Source organism: Aphidius gifuensis, linkage group LG4, assembly GCF_014905175.1.
Source record: "Aphidius gifuensis isolate YNYX2018 linkage group LG4, ASM1490517v1, whole genome shotgun sequence".
In the NCBI taxonomy this organism is placed as follows: Eukaryota; Metazoa; Arthropoda; class Insecta; order Hymenoptera; family Braconidae; genus Aphidius; species Aphidius gifuensis.
The window spans coordinates 10,311,940-10,333,598 of record NC_057791.1 but is presented as its reverse complement, the minus strand read 5'-3'; the positions used below and the strand labels follow the sequence as shown (position 1 = coordinate 10,333,598).

Here is a 21,659-nt window from a genome sequence, read left to right as displayed (position 1 = left end):
GAGGTTGCCAAAGAATTATGTTCCAAGGAAATAATTCCTTAGTCACATTAATTTCTTAGCCACATTAATTCCTTAGCTATTGCTTTTCCTTGGACATTTTTTATTTATTTTATAAATAAAATTCATGTAAATTTATTTTTTAAAAATACAAATGTCCAAGGAAAAGCAGTAGCTAAGGAATTAATGTGGCTAAGGAATTAATGTTGCCAAAAAATTATATTTCAAGGAAATAAATCCTTAGTCACATTAATTCCTTAGCTACATCTTTTTCTTAGCTACATCTTTTCCTTAGCTACTGCTTTTCCTTGGACATTTGTATTTTTAAAAAATAAATTTACATGTATTTTATTTATAAAATAAATAAAAAATGTCCAAGGAAAAGCAGTAGCTAAGGAAAAGATGTAGCTAAGGAATTGAGGTTGCCAAAGAATTATGTTTCAAGGAAATAATTCCTTAGTCACATTAATTCCTTAGCTACTGCTTTTCCTTGGACATTTGTATTTTTAAAAAATAAATTTACATGTATTTTATTTATAAAATAAATGAAAAATGTCCAAGGAAAAGCAGTAGCTAAGGAAAAGATGTAGCTAAGGAATTAATGTGACTAAGGAATTATTTCCTTGAAACATAATTTTTTGGCAACATTAATTCCTTAGCCACATCTTTTCCTTAGCTACTGCTTTTCCTTGGACATTTGTATTTTTAAAAAATAAATTTACATGTATTTTATTTATAAAATAAATGAAAAATGTCCAAGGAAAAGATGTAGCTAAGGAATTAATGTGACTAAGGAATTATTTCCTTGAAATATAATTTTTTGGCAACATTAATTCCTTAGCCACATTAATTCCTTAGCTACTGCTTTTCTTTGGACATTTTTTATTTATTTCATAAATAAAATTCATGTAAATTTATTTTTTAAAAATACAAATGTCCAAGGAAAAGCAGTAGCTAAGGAATTAATGTGGCTAAGGAATTAATGTTGCCAAAAAATTATATTTCAAGCAACATTATTTTCTTCAAACATAATTTTTTGGCAACCTTAATTTTTTAGCTACATCTTTTCCTTAGCTACTGCTTTTCCTTGGAAATTTTTGTTTTTCAAAAATAAAATTACATGTCTTTTATCTACTACGTAATGGCTGTAAAATTAATCTAGTCGTAATTACGACTCAATTTATTTGGCAACATTCTTTTTTTAGAAACATTTGCCTATAGCTTTTTTATCAATTAATTATGGGAAAAATAGCTAAGGAATCGATATTGCTAAATAAATTAATTTGCGTAGTCTAGTTTAATTTTACATCATTTTTATTTATTTTGAAATATAATTATTGTGTCGTATGGCTTTAAAAGTAATTCAATTTACGTATTAATTTATTTGGTAAAAAAAAATTTCGACAAAAAAGCAAGAGTGGGAGCAATGTGTACGTCACAATATTTCTACGGAAAAAGTGTAAATTTTACGTTTCAACGACGTAAATCAAAAAGATCACTGAATAAATGTTTTTTTTATGTTTTTTCGGTAAATTTTACAATAAATAAGATGAATTCTATTAAATTATTCTGGTGTTTCATTTTCTCGGAATATCCGGTATTTCTATTAAAAAAATGTAAAATTAACAATAAAATATTACAAAATTTATCTTTCTTTTAATGCAAACTTTACATTTTCTCATATGAAATAAGTTTCCATTTAAAAATAATAAATCTTACAATATAGTCAATGAAAATTTTATGGGATTTATCAGATAACGTAGAATCATTTTTTATTCATGCAAAAATTACACAAAATTATGGTGTATTTCGCAGATGTCGGCCACGGTCCCAAATTTTACAATAATCTGTGTAAAAATCGCAGGATATTTTTCTCAGTGTACAAGGACTGTGTATTGACTCTCGAATAAATTCATTCATATAAAAAATGAATCCCCCGTGGTCGACTTGATAGAGCATTGGAGTTCCACGTGAGAGACCTAGGATCGATCCCCCGTTACGCCGTTTATTTTCGTTCATATAATCATCGTTAATTCAAATTGTATCGCGTAAAAAATAATAATGTCCATTTAATAAATTAATAATAATTGTTTTTTATAATTTTTTTTGCAAGCCGGTGTCAAGCCTGGGAACACAAGACTGTGTCAAGCCTGGGAACACAAGACTGTGTCAAGCCTGGGAACACAAGCCTGTGTCAAGCCCGATACACTAGTCCGACACCAGCAAATACATCGTGAACATTCCAGACTTGACACAGGCTTGTGTCTCAGGCCCGACACAGGCCCGAGAGCCGGGTAATCAGGCTTGTCCCAGGCTTGTGCCCGTCGTCACTTCCTACCTGGGCACTGCATGGAAATTATTATTTATATACATATAAGGTCACGGGCCAGGTTTCGGAACGCTTAAGGAAAATTTTCGTCTAAAACGGCTTATAAAACTACCAAAAAAATACATTTCTATATATTTTTTTTTTTTTTTCATTAAAATAGTCTTTAAAGTTATCAAAAAAAAATATAAATAGTAAATAAACATAATGGTTTATTTATAATGATTTGTTTATGATTTTATAATGATTTTTGCCCAATGGCCGAGTTACGGAACGATTGAAAATCTGGTGCCATAGTTTCGGACCGTGTAAGTACGAGTTACGGAACGCTCATAAATAAATTGGTCGTACAGGGAAAAATAATTGTAAATAAATACTTATAAAGTGTTTAAATGTTTTAGTAATCTTTTTCCTTTATTTAAATATAAATTTCAATAATATAAATAAAATAAGAAGGCTCTAAAACAGTCATCTATGAACGCGCATTATGTTTTTTTTTTTTTTGTTCTTTTTTTTCAAGTTTATCATATATTTTTTTAAATGCAATTGTTATTGTTTTATTTGTGTAATCACGTTTTTTATTTTTAGTTCTCATTTTAAATATTTAATTTTTTTTCGAAAAAGTAAAAAAAAAATTAAATAAATAAATTTAATGGAATCCGTGATCGGGCCAAGCATTGATTTTCGAGACCCAATTACGGATTCCAGTATTATTAAATAAATAATTAATAAAAAAAAAATTATTTATTAAAAAATGAAAGAAAATTAAATTTCGAATAGATTATGTCTCATATGTATTTTTTTTTATACTTACATAATATCATATCTTAACAAACAAAATAACACATACTCTTAACGTTCAGGACTACGACAAACTACGACACTACCGAAAAGTGGTGGAAAAGTTTTTACACGATATTTTATTTTTTTTAAGTGATTATGTTAAATTAATTGTCTTTTTTTTTTGCCAAAAATAAAAGTTTTTCTTTGTAATAGAATTTTTCTTTTCATCGTATATATCAACAATAATTAATAAATATAATAAATAGACTTATCGTTCCCTAACAGGGCCGCGTTCCGAAACCTGGCCCGTGACCTTATTGCTTATTTTTGTATATCAGTTTATTGAAAATAAAATGTAATTTATATCAATCAAATTGTCAATACAATAAGATCAAGAAAACTTTAGTAACAGTAGTGAAACCGTTATTACGTTTGACAACCGCAAATTAAAATTTAATTTATCACGTTTCTTTATTTAATTTCTCTGTTAAAATAAATTGAAACATAATATTTTTCTTTTTTATCCATTGAAATTAAAAACACTTGTCTCTCCATGCGTAACTTGTCGTCGAATTCCTCATTGAAATGTTTGCCACGTATCGAGCAAAGAATCCCACCAATCAAAAAATATTCAAAAAAATAGAAAACAATTCACTTTCACTTTATTCATTGTATATATTGATTTTCTGAGATATTTTTTGCATGTTAATCCCGCTGATACGCGTCGATTGACACAGTAAAAGATCACGCCAACATCATGATTACGTCATGTTTTAATGAAAAATAAAAAAAGAAATCATTCTTACAAATTATTTGAATCAAGATAATTTTTTGTAGAATTTGAATTACACTTTGTTACCGATTTTATGTTGTGAAAAAATTTAGAAAAAATTGATACGGAAGTGGTTAAAAAGGTAGGAGAATGAATCAAAAATTCTTTTAGAAGCTGATATAAAAGAAGCTGTCTCAGAGCTTATTTTATAGTTGAGTTTCTTTCGATTAATTCAATTGAATAAGATATCGTCCAATATTTTTATCATGATTTTTTGGGAGGTCAATATTAATAGCTTTTTTCTCAATACATAACTACAATCATAATTTGTTTTTTAATATTCCAGATAGCATTTTTAACCACTGTCTTAGCAGCCAGTCTAGCAAAACCGCCACCCAGTCAATCAGTTCAAGATACTACACCGCCACCTGATGCTATATTTACTGATGATTACTTCCAACAAGAAGCGACTGAGCGAGATGTTAAATCAGACGAAGAACAAAACCTTGACAATTGTGAAAAAGTTTATAAAAATTCAATGGTTTGTTTGATATGCAAAGATCCAGAAACAACAGCTAAATCTGAACAGTGTTCGTACGTATCTCATCCAAGTGAAAAATTTAATTCAAAAAAAAAACCAGCACTTGTTAAGAAGAAAGAGAGCTTTCAAGCGAAACCGAGAATTGCCAGAGATCAGAGTGGAGAAAGTGGTGAGGAAACATCGTATCCATCAGAGTCAACTTATTCTGACAGTGGTTATAATGGTGGAGGTGATGAAGTTTTACACAATTACGACAGTTTTTCAGATAGTTATGATACTCCAAGTAGTTATGATGCTTCATCGGGTAATTATGACAGTTTTTCAAACTTTTATAATCCCTCGGCATCAGCTGAGTACACATCTGAGTCTGAAAGAATATCACAAAAAGCAACAAAAGATCATTGCAATGAAATACAAAAAGACGACATGATATGCACGATATGCAAGGATCCAAAAACAGGTGATGATTATGAAAAATGTTCTTATGCATTTGTACCAAGTGATAAAAATTACAAATACAGTAAATCAAATAGTTTTGGTTATCCTGATAATAATAAATATCGAAAACGTAAAACTAAAAAAGTACCATCAATTTATGAAAGATCTGATAATGCACAGGAAATAGTTGAAATTGAAGAAATGAAAACAGCTGAAGATAATAATGATGGATGTCATGAAGAAATTAGAGATTCAACGACTTGTCGTGTTTGTAAGGATCCACAAACTGGAGCTGATTCAGAAAATTGTAGTTACTCATATAAACCAGATGAAAAAGTTTATGCCTATACGGCATCTAAATCATTTGGTTCACCTTAAAATAATAAGTCAGGTGATGAATCTGAATAATATTGAAAAAAAAAAATTTATTATAAAATTTAAATATTTGATGTTTGAAAATAAAAGAATACTGAGATAATGTTGCATGTTTTTAAGAATTTTCAAATGATTTAATAAATAATATTTGTTGTTTTTTACTACACAAGATAGCGACCCCGCGCCTCCAGCGCGTGGTTGTATATCCCAGGTAGGAGTAAACGATTGTGCCAGGCCTGGCACAAGCTTGTGCACAAGGCTCACATGCTTGTGTCTAGCTTGTGCTACAAGCTTGTGCCAAGGTTGTTAAGTGATTGGAAATGTGCCTATGTTACAAGCTTGATGACAAGCCTTGTGCCAAGGCTCGTGTCCCAGCCTCGTGTCAAGACTCGTATTCCAGCATTGTGCCAAGGCTTGTGCCTCGGGCTTGACTCAAGCTTCCAAAAATAATTTTAAAAAAAATATAAATAAATTATTATGGTTAATCTATTATTATTGTTAATTTAATAATTCCGACATTGTTATTTTTTAATTCAAACAATTCTATTAAACGATAATAATTAAACGAAAAACTAGGGACGCGACGCGGGATCGATCCGGGGCCTCTCACGTGGAAGTCCAATGCACTATCATGTCGACCATCGGGGTATTGATAAAAGTGGTCGTCAAAATTTTTTATATAAATAAATTCTATTGAGACTAAACACAGTCCTCGCGAATGCCTCACACAATAGTCAAAGCCTGATAATTTTTATTTGAAATTTATATTAAATTTATATATCTAATTACTATAATTTTTTTTTTTTTGAGTTAAATATATGCATAAGTCAAGCCTCGTGTCGGGCTTGGTGAAACAATGAGCACCAGCTTGAAACAAGGCTGTATTACGAGGCTCGTGTGAGGGCGGGAAAAATCAAGGGGACAGTCTTGTGTCGAGCCTGGATTAACAAGGCTTGTCTAATGACTGGAAAAACAGGCTTGACACAACCTTGAAATTTTTAATAGGGCTTCATGCGGTACCGAGACCGAGACCGAGACCGAGAGTATCGTCTGAAAGTCTCGCTAGTCTCGCGAGACTCTGAAAATTTTAAATAATATTTTTTTTTTTTTTTTTTTTTTCCCTCTTACCGTATCGAATCATATTGAAAAAAAAGAACTGTTATATTCCTGCACAGTAAGACACTGCACAGTAGGGCACTGACGCCAGAGTCACAAGATATTTACAAGCCTTATGTGTCAATGAAAATTGTAAAGACTTAAGTTACGCCAATTATATTTTCCTCAACTGATATTTTTCGTATTTGATGTTTCAAAAGCAATGATTTACTTCTTGGAAAAAAAATACATATCGATGAAGTAAAAGAAAAAAAAAAAGAAAATATACTATTTGTTTATGGCATTTCTAAAGACTTTTCTCAGACTAATTTGAAAAACTTTGGTTTAGAATCGAAAGTTCAAGGTATTACAACTGATAACGCCTCTTCAAATATGACATTTGTTGAAGAACTAGAAAATGAGATGGAAAAAATAGGATACTCGATAAAAAACAAACGTCGTATATAAAAATAATTCTCGTCATAATTTTGTATGATTAATCAATTTTATTAATATTAAAGTTAATAATCAATTTATTAATTAAAAGAATTCAATATTTATTGCATTATTTTATATTTTATAATTTTAAAAAAATTAGGTAATACAATATTAATTGTTTTTATTTTACACGAATTTGATATACATGGTATTATTCAATCACTTTTTTTACTTTACTTGGACGAATAAATATTAGTATAAAAGCGAGACCCGGCGATACTTGCGAGACGAGACCGAGACCGAGACCTGGTGCCAACGAGCGAGACCGATACCGAGACTCGTCGAATCTCGTCTCGTCTCGTACCGCATGAAGCCCTAATTTTTAATCTTGTGTGAGGCTTGAAACTAACGATTGTCACAGGCTTGGTACAAGCCGGGAATAACAAGTCTTGTGCAATGACTGTAAATACAAGCTTGACACGAGCTTGGAATTTTTAACCTTGTGTGAGGCTTGGAATTAACGATTGTCACAGGCTTGGTACAAGCCTGGAATAACAAGTCTTGTGCAATGACTGTAAATACAAGCTTGACACGAGCTTGGAATTTTTAACCTTGTGTGAGGCTTGGAAATAACAATCGACACAGGCTTGGTATAAGCCTAGATCAACAAGTCTTGTGCAATGACTGGAAAAATTCTCTGTGCCAAGCTAGGCACATTCTAGTCCACCAAGGCTAGGAAACACAAGCTTGTAACAAGCCTGGCACGGCCGTTCACCCTTGTGGGATCCTACCTGGGATGTTGTTGTGTATGTTTATTATAACTATTTTATTCATCATAATTATAATTTTTACTCATCACGTGTAGGGATCTTCGATTCTCGGCGATTTTTTAAGTACTCGAGTAGTGAATCGATTCATATCGAGTACGAGTATCCGATTCTTTTTACAGCCGATGAATCGATTCACGATTCTTTTACACCAAATATCGCCAAAAGAATCGGATTTGTTTTTTGCCGTTACAAAGCGTATTGTTCTAGGCCATCTTTTTTATTTTTTGTGAAGTTTTTTTTACATGAAAAAAGGAAAAAAACAAATTAGAAAGAAACAACAAAGTGAACCTTAAAAATCAATTCATTTGAGTACGTTTGGTGTTAATTACTTATTTTCGTATTATGTTAATAAAAAATTTTAAATGGACTTTTGGGTTCATTAACACTTGATGATTGGACTTGATGACTCCTGCACCTATTATATTTAATTACCCTGGTAGAAATATTTCTCCGCCGTTACTCCGGCTTTTTCCGGCTTTCTCCGGCATTACTCCGTTTTTGGCCCATTTCCGGAGAAACTACTCCGGCATGAGGTTGGTGGCGGAGAAATTACTCCGGCATAAAATTGATGGCGGAGAAATTATTCCGGCATGAGGTTGATGGCGGAGAAATTACTCCGGCATGAGATTGGTGGTGGGAAAATTACTCCGGCATGGGATCGATGGTGGGGAAATTACTCCGGCATGAGATTGATGGCGGAGAAAATATTACAATTGTTATTAATAAATACTATTTTTGAGCAGACAAACTAGAAGTATTTTTCATCGGTTGAACATTTTTATAATATGACAATCTATTCTTTTGTGTTCTTTTGGTTCATGGAGAACCACATCCAACCCCGCACATACACATGCTTATTATAAAAAAAAAAAATTGTCAAGTTCGCTCACACATTTATAATCTAATCCTCGCCGAGTCGCCGGACGGCTGCCAGAAATACCACCTCTACTGCCCACCATCGCTACTCATATACCATGGTAGAAGTACTACAGGTATGGCAGTAGTCCATGCTTTTTTCGTCGCGTTCTGCGCAGCCTTATTTTTTCAACCAATCAAGAACGCGCCATCGAGCTGTTTTGCTTTTCTTTCTAACACGCAATCTCTATTATAAGATCCTCTCTCTCTAACATACTGTTTTGACAACTATTTTTTATATTGTTGTAAATACTAATAAATATATGTGGAGCATGTTTATAAAAAATCAAAAAAATAAAAAAACCAAGACAGTTTAACAAATAAATTATAATATTTTCATTGTTGTTGTTTTTTTTGATGCCACAAACAATAGAGGTTGTGTTGTATTTATTATACTTGGATTCATTTATTTAATATAAATAATTAATTTTTATTATTGATGTATGTGAATCATTATAAAATATACCAAATCTAGTTGAATAAATATGATAACTTTTGAAAAATTTAAAAAAAACTTGAAAATTTTCTTAACAAATTTGTATCGCGCGCGCATAAAGTCTTCCATTTTTGTGGCGAGAAGGCGACCTTTTGATTGGTCGATTCACAGCGGCCAAACCAGGCTGCGCACTGCCATACCTGTAGTATTTCTACCATGCTGATATACATGTGTGCGCCACTGTAGCATAGCAGTGGAAGCAACGTAGATTGTTTTTTTATTCATTATCTTGTTAAAAGAAAAAAAGTTGTAGTGTTGTGCCCTAGTATATAAGGCAATGGAAAATCATATCAATAAACAAATAAAATAATAAAAAAAGCCATATTGTGCCCAGGGCTAATATTAAAACACTCAGAATAAATGAATTCTGCTTGGATAAATTTGTGGTTCAGCAAAATGGCAGCAGCCGACTCACCAACGGACGACAGTCTTTATCCAATTGCAGTTCTGATCGATGACTTATAAAATGAAAATTTACAAGTAAGTACAATAATTATTATTTTTCAAATATTACCAAAGTTTTTTATGTTTGAAAAAAAAAAAATAACTTGATCTTAGTCAGCAAGTGTTTGTAACAATGAGGTTATAACTGGAGCGGTTTTTTTTTATATTAATTCCATCATATCAGTTGACTTAAAATTTGTTTAAAATGTAAATATGATGAACATTTTATTTTATTACAATTAATGAATATATTTTTATTTTATAGCTGCGATTAAATTCAATCAAAAAACTTTCAACGATTGCCTTGGCACTTTGTGCTGAACATACTCGTTGTGAGTTGATACATTTTGTTCCATTGGTACAACGTTTGGCAACTGGTGATTGGTTTACGTCAAGAACATCGACATGTGGTTTAATAAGTGTATCTTATCCACGTGTAAGTACAGCAACAATAGCTGAATTAAGAAATCATTTTTGTAGTTTATGTCAAGATGATACACTAATGGGGCGACGTTCAGCATCATCAAAATTGGGAGAATTTGCGAAAGTTGTTGAAATTGAGTATTTAAAATCTGATTCAATTCTAATGATTGTTATACTTGCACGAGATGAACAAGATTCTGTTCGTTTATTAGCTGTTGATGTGTTAAGTAGTATATTGCAACATTATTACAACGAGAAGATGTTGAACAACGTGTTATGCCAAAATTACGTCAATGTGCTGCTGATTTATCATGGCGTGTACATTATATGATTGATGATAAATTTATAGATCTTGGAAAAGCAGTTAATTATAAACGTACCACATTCCGAAAATATAATTTTAGTTTTTCTGAGTGATGGTTAGTTTAAATAAATATATTTGATAAAATTGATGAACATATAACATTTCTACATTGTTTTTTAGTCATCTCATGCCGAATTAATTACTCCGGCATTAATGTTATGCCGGAGTAATTTCTCCGCCACCAACCTCATGCCGGAGTAGTTTCTCCGGAAATGGGCCAAAAACGGAGAAATGCCGGAGTAATGCCGGAGTAATATTTCCACCAGGGTATTTATTATTAATATTGTTACGAATATGAAGTTGATCATTCCCTCCTCCTATATGATAGACAGAGACAGACAATATAGAATTAGTTAATAACAAATGACGACCTTAGTAACGGGAAAGAGATGAGAGAAAGAGTTAAGTTGCAGTTGCAATAGAATAGCAAATGAATAAAGATCTATTAATTTAAATAGAAAAAAGAGATATCATTTATTTTAACCCTAAAACGTAACATTGGTGTCAGAAGAAAAATTAGAAATAAAATAGAAAGAAAGGATTAAATAATAAAATAAAAAATATAAATTCATTAAGATATTTGAGTTGAATTCTATTTTATTTTTAAAATAGTGAAACGCTCACAGAATTAATATCAAAAATAAAAATACAAAGAAAATAACGTGATTAATAAAAAAAAAAAAAGTGATTAATATTTGAATCAATATTAAAAAAGTGACAAACATCTGAATTAAAATGGCAAAAAATTTACAAGAATTCGACGATAAATTAAACGCATTTAGAAATTTAATCAGAAAGGAACTAGAAGAATCAAGAAAAATAATGAGAGAAGAAATAATACAGTTATTTAGAGAAATAATTCACATCAAGAAAATAATAAACAAATGGAGGAAAAATTGATAAAAATAAATCTGGAATTGTTTGTTTCAAATGCAAAAAATTGGGCCACTATGCAAATAGTTGTGATGAAAATAAAAAGAATCATTAAAATAAAATTAACAAAATAGTTTACATGTAAACAGAATTTATGCATACATGAAATAAAAATTAGAAGTTCTTACTTCAAGTAAGAGTAAGATGGGAATTTTAAAAAATGACCCTCGATGGACTGAGGTTCCTTGTTTCAGGTGAGAAGCAAGGTTAAAGGTAAAAAATGGCCCTCGATGGACTGAGGTTCCTTGTTTCAGGTAGGAAACAAGGTTTAAGGTAAAAAAAAAAAAATGGCCCTCGATGGACAGAGGTTCCTTGTTTCGAGTAGGAAACAAGGTTTAAGGTAAAAATGACCCTCGATGGACTGAGGTTCCTTGTTTCGAGTAGGAAACAAGGTTGAGAAGTAAATAAATAAAATCCTAGGTAAATTTTTGGTCACTGCCTTGGCATGATTTCTTGGAATCATAGTGGACGTGTTGTCCCTTTGATGAGAAATTCTCATCAATGGCCTGGATAGCTATTCTCGACATAATTATCCCCGCAGTTATTCCCGGCGACAGGGATAACTATTTTGTGGAAATTTACCTTAATTTATGGCTTTATTTGTATCTCCTTCAATGGTTTCCATCAAACGACTATATCGCTTTCGAGCGTTTTCATGTTATCCCCGGTACAGGGGATAATTATGTCGAGAATAGCTATCCTGAATAAGAGCATGAATGTGACTTGGTTATTTATGGGTGTACACCACAGATTAAAATACTAGTAAAAATGATAATTGATGTTGTTTGTTTTCAAAGGACGCTTTGAAAACGAATAAATAATAACCATAATTGTGCAAATTATATATTTTTTTTTTTTTTTTTAGGTTTTCTTAATTTACTTATTTAGGTTGATATTATACTACATGGAGGAATAAGTAAATTGCAATCATAAATACAATTAATCATCTAGGAGAAGACAAATATCTAGGAGAAGAATAAATCAATAAAAAAAAGATAGATTGAATGAAGATATTCTATTGACTGAACAAAATTGACTGTAGATATGAAATAGAATTGTAAATGTTGTTCGTTCAGGGTTTTTACATTGGGTTTTCCCCTGAACCTTGAGTAAATACTGAACAACATCTTAGGATAACTCGAGAATCCCCAGTGGTCAGGGATCTGATTGATATAATCAGGTTGTTGAACATTCTTGAGCTGTAGGTTACGGATTGTCGGGACGACAATCTTCATTGGGCGGAGGGTAGTGTTACGAATATGAAGTTGATCATTCCCTCCTTCTATATGATAGACAGAGACAGACAATATAGAATTAGTTAATAACAAATGACGACCTTAGTAACGGGAAAGAGATGAGAGAAAGAGTTAAGTTGCAGTTGCAATAGAATAGCAAATGAATAAAGATCTATTAATTTAAATAGAAAAGAGAGATATCATTTATTTTAACCCTAAAACGTAACAATATTTATAATATTTTCTTTTTTTTGAATATGATACTTTTCATTTAATTTCATGCTTTTTTATTGATATTGTTATAACAAATAAATAATGTATGAAAAAAAATTAATAAAAAATGTAATTCTAATGAGACGATTTTTGGATCGATTCTTTATGAATCGAGTAATTTTTTTGTAAATATATCGGCTATCCGATTCTCACGGAAAAAAGAATCGATTCTTGAAGATCGATTCTTTTTTTAAGAATCAAAGACCCCTAATCACGTGAAGTATTTTTTTTATTTTTTATTTCCATGAATAACTATATTTATTTCAAGTTAATAATCAATATTATAATTATCGTAATGAACAAAAATATCATTTGATCAAATTAGAAACAATCATTAAGCCATTTTAGTTGCGTCGTTGCTCGATTAAAGTATTAAAGTCATATTACAGCTTTTTATAAAGTCAATTGTATTATTATATTTGATGAAAAAATATAATTAGCAACCGCACACTGCAGTGTTGGGTAGGTAAGATACCTTGGTATCTTACATGTGTAAGATACCATATCTTACATCATCGGTTTCATACATCGAGGTATCTTACATTGCGTTCCCAGCGCCTCCTACGAATAAAAGTGGAACCTTCGTGCTACAATTTTTTTTTATCCGATAAATACATGTAATTCATTTATTAAATAAATAAAAATTCCAAAAACAAGCAGTAGCTAAGGAAAAGATGTAGCTAAGGAATTAATGTTGCTTAAAAAAGAATTTCTTTGGCAACTGTAATTCCTTAGCTCCATCTTTTCCTTAGCTACTATTTTTCCTTGGGATTTTTATTTATTTAAAAAATTAGTTATTTAGAATTAAAGCAACATTAATTCCTTAAAACATAATTTTTTGGCAACATTCATTTCTTAGCTACATCTTTTTCTTAGCTACTGCTTTTCCTTGGACATTTGTATCATTAAAAAATAAATTTACATGTATTTTATTTGTGAAAAAAATCAAAAAGATCCAAGGAAAAGCAGTAGCTAAGGAATTGAGGTTGCCAAAGATTTATATTTTAAGCAACATTATTTCCTTGAAACATAATTTTTTGGCAACCTTAATTCCTTAGCTACATCCTTTTCTTAGCTACTGCTTTTTCTTGGACATTTGTATTATTTAAAAATAAATTTACATGTATTTTTTGGACATTTTTATTTTTAAAAAATAAAATGACATGTATATTATTTATTTAATATAAATAGAAAATGTCCGAGGAAAAGCAGTAACTAAGGAAAAGATGGAGCTAAGGAATTAATGTTGCCAAAAAATTATGTTTCAAGCCACATTAATTCCTTAAAACTGGTTTTCCTTGATATTATATATATTTATATAACAAATAAATTACATGTACCAATATATATCGAGCAATAAGAACTAATTGTCGAGTTGACAGTCAATAAGAATGTTCAAAATGGCGTCAGAGGTATCTTACAGTTTCTTACAGTATCTTACAGTATCTTACTGTAAGTGTATGAAACCTCAAAAATCGACCATTTACCCATCACTGCGCACAGTACACACGAACTTTTTCTATTTATGTTTACTTATTTATATTTTATACAATATTTATATCTATCTATTATTTAATCAAGTAATATTAATAAACATGACGTTTTTGATAAACGTAGTAACCACCCTAACTTTTTTTTATTTAAATATTAATTTATTAATATATATTAGTTGTATTCATAAATATGAATAAATATAGTAATCCTTTTTTTTATTAAATATGAATATATAGAACTTAATAAAAAGCTGTATTATGATTTTTGATCTAGGGACGACACAACTCAAATAAATTAATTGCCGAAAATAAACAAACGTAGTAACGTGTTAGTATGAGAGAGAAAATAATGAAATATTAGTTATAAACAAACGCTAAGAAATTTCGACCAATCACATCACGAATAAAAAACGGTCAAGTGTCCTTTTTATAATAGGAGAAGATTTATTATGAAAAATTTTATGAAGAGACCCGGTGTAGGATTGCTTATTTTTTTTTCTTCTGCAAGTGGTACACTCATGAGAGTTTTATGAAAAATAAGTAGAATCGGATTGTAAAGCTACTAAAAAAAAATTCATAGAAATCTATACATTTTATATTCAGCGACCATATCTTGAGAACTATTCAAGATAACCTAATTCTATTTAGACCTTAAGGTACATTCTCAGCTACCTTCCGAATATAAGAATTTTTTGAAATTTATACAGTATGTAATTGAAATATTGATAAATCATTTCGTGAAATAATATATTATGTTACAGACTTATTTTTTTTATAATAATTAATTAAAGCTGGCTACTTTTAGAGAGGTTAAACATGGGCTCTTATGGGAGGGGATGTTTGAAATTTTTTTGATCATAACTAAATTACATTTCTAAATATAAGATTTTATTGAAAAACTGATAGATAATAGTAAAAATAATAAGGAATTTTTTAATACCTGGTTTATATGGGGTTAGAGAACTGATTTCGTTATTTTAATTAAAAATATGTGGTAAAAAGTTGTTTTTTTACTGATTTTCTAATGAAGAGCCATGATATTGAAAAAGCGGGAAAATTTAAATTTGCATAAAAGAAATTTGATTACAAAATAATGGAGCATCATAAATGCAAACATTAATGAAAATATTATTAAAAATGTTTTTATTAACTATATAAAATTGAGATTGATAATAAATATTAATATTAATTGGATATAAATAAAAAACTTCATACTGATACAAATCAGTGATGCATACTAACAAAAAAAAATTTTTGTGTGCAATATTGAAATGAATAAATATTATAGAATAATTGTTTTTATCAATATATAATTGGTTTTTATTGGAATATATTGCATAAGATTAATTAATAATGGAAAAAATAAATTGTTAACACAAAAAAAATGATCACGAAAAGTTCAAACTTTTGGTTTTTTGGGGTTGGTAGGACAAAATCTCCAATGTTAAAAGCATAGGATTTTATTTAGGACACGCCCACAAAATCTAGCTGAGAATGTACCTTAATATTTCTCGAGAAAGAAACTATTAGAATTAATCTTTATTTTTTCATCATCTAGTTATTTCTAAAAAATTGACAAAGAAAAAAAAAAATTCGAAATCTCGAAAATTATTCTAGATATCAAAACTTCGTCTTTTCCATAGTTGTTTTATCAAAATGACGTTTCAAAGTCGGTTGTAGCCAAAAAAAACAATGATTGCACTCGATTGATACTTCAATGTGATGTATTCATAATTTTTTGTACCCACCCTCATTAATTATAATTAATTAATTAAAATTACACGTTGCAGGTAGGCGACAATTTATAAGGAACCAACGAATTTATGCTTGTATTTAATAGTAAATTATTTGTACATTATAAATATATATTTGTAACAACTTATATTTTACAAAATCTCGGTGTAAATTTATTTTTATTTTTATTCAAGGTCAGAGCTAACAATGAACCCCCTGGGTTAAGAAAAAATTTCGGAAATCCTGAAGGCTTCTGAATCTTCCAAATCCAGCTTGAGAAAACTACGGAAGCGTTGAAAATGGTCAAAAAAAAATCGCGATTTTAATTGGAAGACTTTGGAAGATCAATAAAGCGCGTTTTAGGACTTGGAAGACAGATTTTTTTCGCTCGGATTGTAGTTAAGTGATTAACTAGTGTACAGACTGGTTGAATGAACATTTCAATAAATCTGTAATATTTACTATGCAGTTCAAAAAAATCGTAATTATAAGAAAATAATTTAGTTTATAAATACTTAATAATAATAAATAAATTTTTTGTGTTGTAGGAAAATTGATTTTTTTAATTTACATTTCAATGCCATCAGAGAATGTAGTACTACTATTCTCTTTTTTATCTAGATATCTATCCAGATAATGAATTATCTCAAAACCAACTTCAACCATAATTAGAACAATAATCATCCATTCCAAGCGAACATGATGACGATCACTTAGATGAGATGAAAGTAATTCAACTAGTTCCACACAATGATTTATTTTCTCGTTCATAATCTGTTAAAAAGATGAATGGGGTATATAATTTGACTCTAACAAAAAAACATATTATAGAATGAGAAGTAGTAATGTAAAAATTAATTACTCTTGTTCGTTTGGTGATGCTGAAATAACTGCAGGTTTGTTGATAAAGACTTTCGAGTTCATCGTTTTCCCAGTAAAAGTCTGGTGTATCTAGCAAATCTGAGCTGAGATTAATAAAATGTCTCAAAGCAAAAAGCTGTCCCTGTTTTCTTAACACCTCTTCCCTAGTCATTTTAATTTTTCGACCATCTTTAAGATCATCGGTGACAAATTCGATTGAATCAATGTAGTGTTCTAATGATGCTTCCCAAATTCCGAGTTTAACAGACTGCGATATTGCATTGGAAAATGTGTATTTATCCAAATTTGAATCTATAGAAAGATGAATATGACCTTCTTTAAGATGGCTTCGCTTCCTGTACGAACAAAAATATAATAAGCATATTAACAATTATTCTTTCCCTAATAATGAATTGAAATAATGAATGAGTAACTTATTCTGACTCAGTTAAAGTGTAGGGCATGACTTCACATTCAGATTGGACCATAGATCTAGAATAGCTGCTTTCCTCGTGACATCTTAGGAGCTTAAGTACATTCCCACTTTCAAGTTCTGGAATATTCCACATGACTACCGTGCCTTCTCGAAAGAAAAATATGTCTTTTCCTTTTTGATCAATTTCATACTTTGGAACAGCATGAATTACATCAGGAAAAGCTATAGACAAAAATTTATATTATATTTTTAAATTACAAACAATAATACAAGGTTACTAAAAGAATAATTTATATACCCTTCAGAATACTTTCGATACAGCCTTAATTTGACTAAGCATGATTGTACTCACATTTTCCAGAGGTGTTGATTTTTTTTGTGACATATAAATTTTGCTTGAAGAGATCTTCAGCAAGACTTTCTAAGTTATATTCTTCAGCAGTGGCCAGACCTTTGACATTCCAAAACTAAATGGAATAATCAATTGATAAGAAGTATTTAATAAAAATGAATTTGTTATACTCACTCCAGATTGTGAAATATCCGCATCATCAAGTATTAATGTTTTTGATTTTCGAACTGGTCTCTTTTTTAATTGAATCCCCAAAATACCACTTTTATTTGCATTATTGAAACATGCATTTTGACAAAAGTAATGTTTTGATTCACAAAATAATTTTTTTTCTCTGAATGAAAATATCGAATATATATGTGATGTTTGTAGTTTGTTAACATTCTGACACAATAATGCAGTAGACACACTTCGTATTAAATTTAATGAACTAATTGTTTTTATATCAGGAAATAAAGCCTGCTTAACTACGGAAAAAATCATGATTACTATAGATTTTATAGCTAAATTAATGATTAGTCAAATATTTAATACAACTTTAATAGACTGTTATTACAAAAATAAAAATATTAATAATCGTTAATAATTATACGGTGGCCGGATTCTGCTGAATACGCTGGTCGCTGACACATGTGAACGTTCGGCAGTACACAGGGTATAATTTGGGTTTTGCCACTGATGGCGCTTATAAAATTTTTTTTATATAGATTTTACATATAAAAGCTCCACAAGCGCCACCGGTGGATGAAACAAGCCCTAAATTGTAATGCCCTGTGAATACGGGTGCAGGGCATTACAATTTAGGGCATTTTTCCTCCACTGGCGGCGCTTGTAGAGCTTTTGTATGTGAAATCTATATAAAAAAAATTTTACAAGCGCCATCAGCGGCGGAGTGGTGAAAAAAAGCCCTAAGCCTGACTGCAGTCTTTCATAGCATTGTATGTTTCCGATGGTGGCGCTTGTGAAGCTTTTCCATGTAAAATCTATATAAAAAGTTCACAAGCGCCGCCATCGGAAAAAAAAGCCCTAATGAGAACATCCTCTGAATACGGGTGCAGGGCAAATTTTTTACAATTTAGGGCTTTTTTTTGCCGGTGATGGCGCTAGTAAAAATTTTTTTTATATAGATTTTACATACAAAAGCTTCACAAGCGCTGTGAGTGGTGAAAAAAAGCTCTAAATTATAATGCCCTGTGAATTGGACTCAAGAAGACTAGAGACCAGGAGAGTCAACTCCCTGTAGTGGGGGATAGGCTGGATGGGACCAAAAACGTCGTAAACTTTTACACAGGGGCAGGCTTTATAAAAACGCCGTTTCAGCGCTGTTGTCGACCCACGAACCACGCACACATGTATTGAATATAATACATATAATACATATACTTAATAAATTAACAGTCTATTTAAATTAATTCCTTAATCACTTGCCACCAATATTTTTATTTATCATAAAAAATATGATATAGACTACAAATTAAATTATTTGGCTAAATCAATTATTTTATCATATATAAATCATTATATATGATAAATCAAAATATTGGTGGCAAATAATTGAAGAATTAATTTAGACTGTTAATTTATTTATTTGGTTCCATCCTTTTCTTAGAAAATATTTTCTATAATTAATCGATTAAATAGCTATTAGAAAATGTATCTAAGGGAAAGATGTGGCCAAATAAATTTATATGTTGTCTAGATTAATTTCTTGGCAACATTTTCTATAATAAATTAAAATATTTGTGGCAAATAGTTGAGCAATTTTTTTAGACTACGAAATAATTTATTTAGCTACATCCTTCTTTTAGCAAAAATTATTACATGCAATCAATTAATTGTATAAATTTAGATAACAAACTTGTGGCGTATTTTGATATCAAATTGATATACGTAAAATAGAACAAATCAGCATTAAAATATCAACAACAATTGTGAACAATTTTGGTTCGCGAGACGCCGAAAGCGCCTCTCTGTGGCCAAATGTACAAGCCTTATTTCACGACATATTTTGTCCCATTCCCAATGTACAAAGTTGAATCTCCTGGTTTCTAGTCTTCTTGATTGGACTGCAGTGTTGGGTAGGCAAGACACCTTCGTATCTTACATGGGTAAGATACCATGTAAGATACTGTATCTTACATCATTGGTTTCATACATCGAGGTATCTTACACGGCGTTCCCAGCGCCTCTTATGATTTTAAGTGGAACCTTCATGCCACAATTTTTTTTTTATTCGATAAATACATGTCATTCATTTATTAAGGTACATTCTCAGCTAGATTTTGTGGGCGTGTCTTAAATAAAATCCTATGCTTTTTACATTGAAGATTTTGTCATACCAACCCCAAAAAACCAAAAGTTTGAACTTTTCGTGATCATTTTTTTTGAGTTAACAATTTATTTTTTCCATTATTAATTCATGTTATGCAATATATTTCAATAAAAACCAACTATATATTGATAAAAACAATTATTCTATAATATTTATTCATTTCAATATTGCACACAAAAATTTTTTTTTGTTAGTATGCATCACTGATTTGTATCAGTATGAAGTTTTTTATTTATATTCAATTAATATTAATATTTATTATCAATCTCAATTTTATATAGTTAATAAAACTATTTTTAATAATATTTTCATTAATGTTTGCATTTATGATGCTCCATTATTTTGTAATCAAATTTCTTTTATGCAATTTTAAATTTTCCCGCTTTTTCAATATCATGGCTCTTCGTTAGAAAATCAGTAAAAAAACAACTTTTCACCACATATTTTTAATTAAAATAACAAAATCAGTGCTGTAACTCCATATGAACCAGGTATTAAAAAATTCCTTATTATTTTTACTATTATCTATTAGATTTTCAATAAAATCTTATATTTAGAAATGTAATTTAGTTATGATCAAAAAAATTTCAAACATCCCCTCCCATAAGAGCCCATGTTTAACCTCTCTAAAAGTAGCCAACTTTAATTAATTATTATAAAAAAAATAAGTCTGTAACATAATATATTATTTCACGAAATGATTTATCAATATTTCAATTACATACTGTATAAATTTCAAGAAATTCTTATATTCGGAAGGTAGCTGAGAATGTACCTTAAATAAATAAAAATCCCATGAACAAGCAGTAGCTAAGGAAAAGATGGAGCTAAAGAATTAAAGTTGCTGCAGTGGGTATAAGGTATTATTTTTTGAGCAACTGTAATTCCTTAGCCATGCATCTTTTCTTATTAGCTACTGCTTTTCTTTGGACATTTTTATTTATTTTATGAATAAAATACATGTAAATTTATTTTTTAAAAATACAAATGTCCAAGGAAAAGCAGTAGCTAAGGAATTAAGGTTGCCAAAGAATTATGTTTCAAGGAAATAATGTTGCTTAAAATATAATTCTTTGGCAACCTTAATTCCTTAGCTACATCTTTTCCTTAGCTACTGCTTTTCCTTGGACATTTGTATTTTTAAAAAATAAATTTACATGTATTTAATTCATAAAATAAATAAAAATGTCCAAGGAAAAGCTAAGGAAAAGATGTAGCTAAGGAATTAAGGTTGCCAAAGAATTATGTTTCAAGGAAATAATGTTGCTTAAAATGTAATTCTTTGGTATCCTTAATTCCTTAGCTACATCTTTTCTTTAGCTACTGCTTTTCCTTGGACATTTGTATTTTTAAAAAATAAATAAAAATGTCCAAGGAAAAGCAGTAGCTAAGGAAAAGATGTAGCTAAGGAATTAAGGTTGCCAAAAAAATTCTGTTTCAAGCAACATTAATTTCTGAGCTATATTTTTTCTTAGCCACTGCTTCTCCTTGATATCTTATATATTTATTTAATAAATAAAATACATGTACCAACATATATCGAGCAATGACAGCTAATTGTCGAGTCGACAGTCGGTAAGAATGTTCAAAAATGGCGTCTCAGGTATCTTTCTACAGTTTCTTACAGTATCTTACAGTATCTTACTGTAAGTGTAAGAAACCTCAAAAATCGACCATTTACCCATCACTGGTAAAATCTATATAAAAAAAATTTTACAAGCGCTATCACCGGCAAAAAAAAGCCCTAAATTGTAAAAAATTTGCCTTGTGAAT

The 21,659-nt window shown here is 30.0% G+C and overlaps 2 protein-coding genes and 1 pseudogene across 2 annotated transcripts; 2 read left to right on the top strand and 1 right to left on the bottom strand.

Annotated features, from left to right (window-relative positions):
• The first annotated feature begins 4,041 nt into the window (after positions 1–4,041).
• Positions 4,042–5,828, top strand: LOC122855022. Its single transcript, XM_044156118.1, has 2 exons — positions 4,042–4,159; positions 4,225–5,828. Exons 1-2 carry the CDS (start codon positions 4,145–4,147, stop codon positions 5,233–5,235), a joined length of 1,026 nt encoding a protein of 341 aa, XP_044012053.1. The 5' UTR covers positions 4,042–4,144; the 3' UTR covers positions 5,236–5,828.
• A 3,574-nt stretch (positions 5,829–9,402) lies between these two features.
• Positions 9,403–12,126, top strand: LOC122853844 (annotated as a pseudogene).
• Positions 12,127–15,569: 3,443 nt separating this feature from the next.
• On the bottom strand, positions 15,570–18,195 carry LOC122855021 (required for meiotic nuclear division protein 1 homolog). The gene is made up of 5 exons (XM_044156117.1): positions 17,729–18,195; positions 17,555–17,669; positions 17,211–17,424; positions 16,768–17,122; positions 15,570–16,679 (listed from the first exon to the last, which is right to left on the bottom strand). The coding sequence occupies exons 1-5, from the start codon at positions 18,035–18,037 to the stop codon at positions 16,473–16,475; spliced, it is 1,200 nt and encodes a 399-aa protein (XP_044012052.1). The 5' UTR covers positions 18,038–18,195; the 3' UTR covers positions 15,570–16,472.
• Between the last annotated feature and the right edge of the window lie 3,464 nt (positions 18,196–21,659).

Coding starts and splice junctions, on each gene's coding strand:
- LOC122855021 (XM_044156117.1), bottom strand. CDS start 18,037: ATGATTTTTTCCGTAGTTAAGCAGGCTTTATTTCCTGATATAAAAACA. Junction 17,425..17,554: donor AATCAACACCTCTGGAAAAT/GTGAGTACAATC, acceptor TTTTGTCTATAG/CTTTTCCTGATGTAATTCAT. Junction 16,680..16,767: donor GCATCACCAAACGAACAAGA/GTAATTAATTTT, acceptor TCTTTTTAACAG/ATTATGAACGAGAAAATAAA.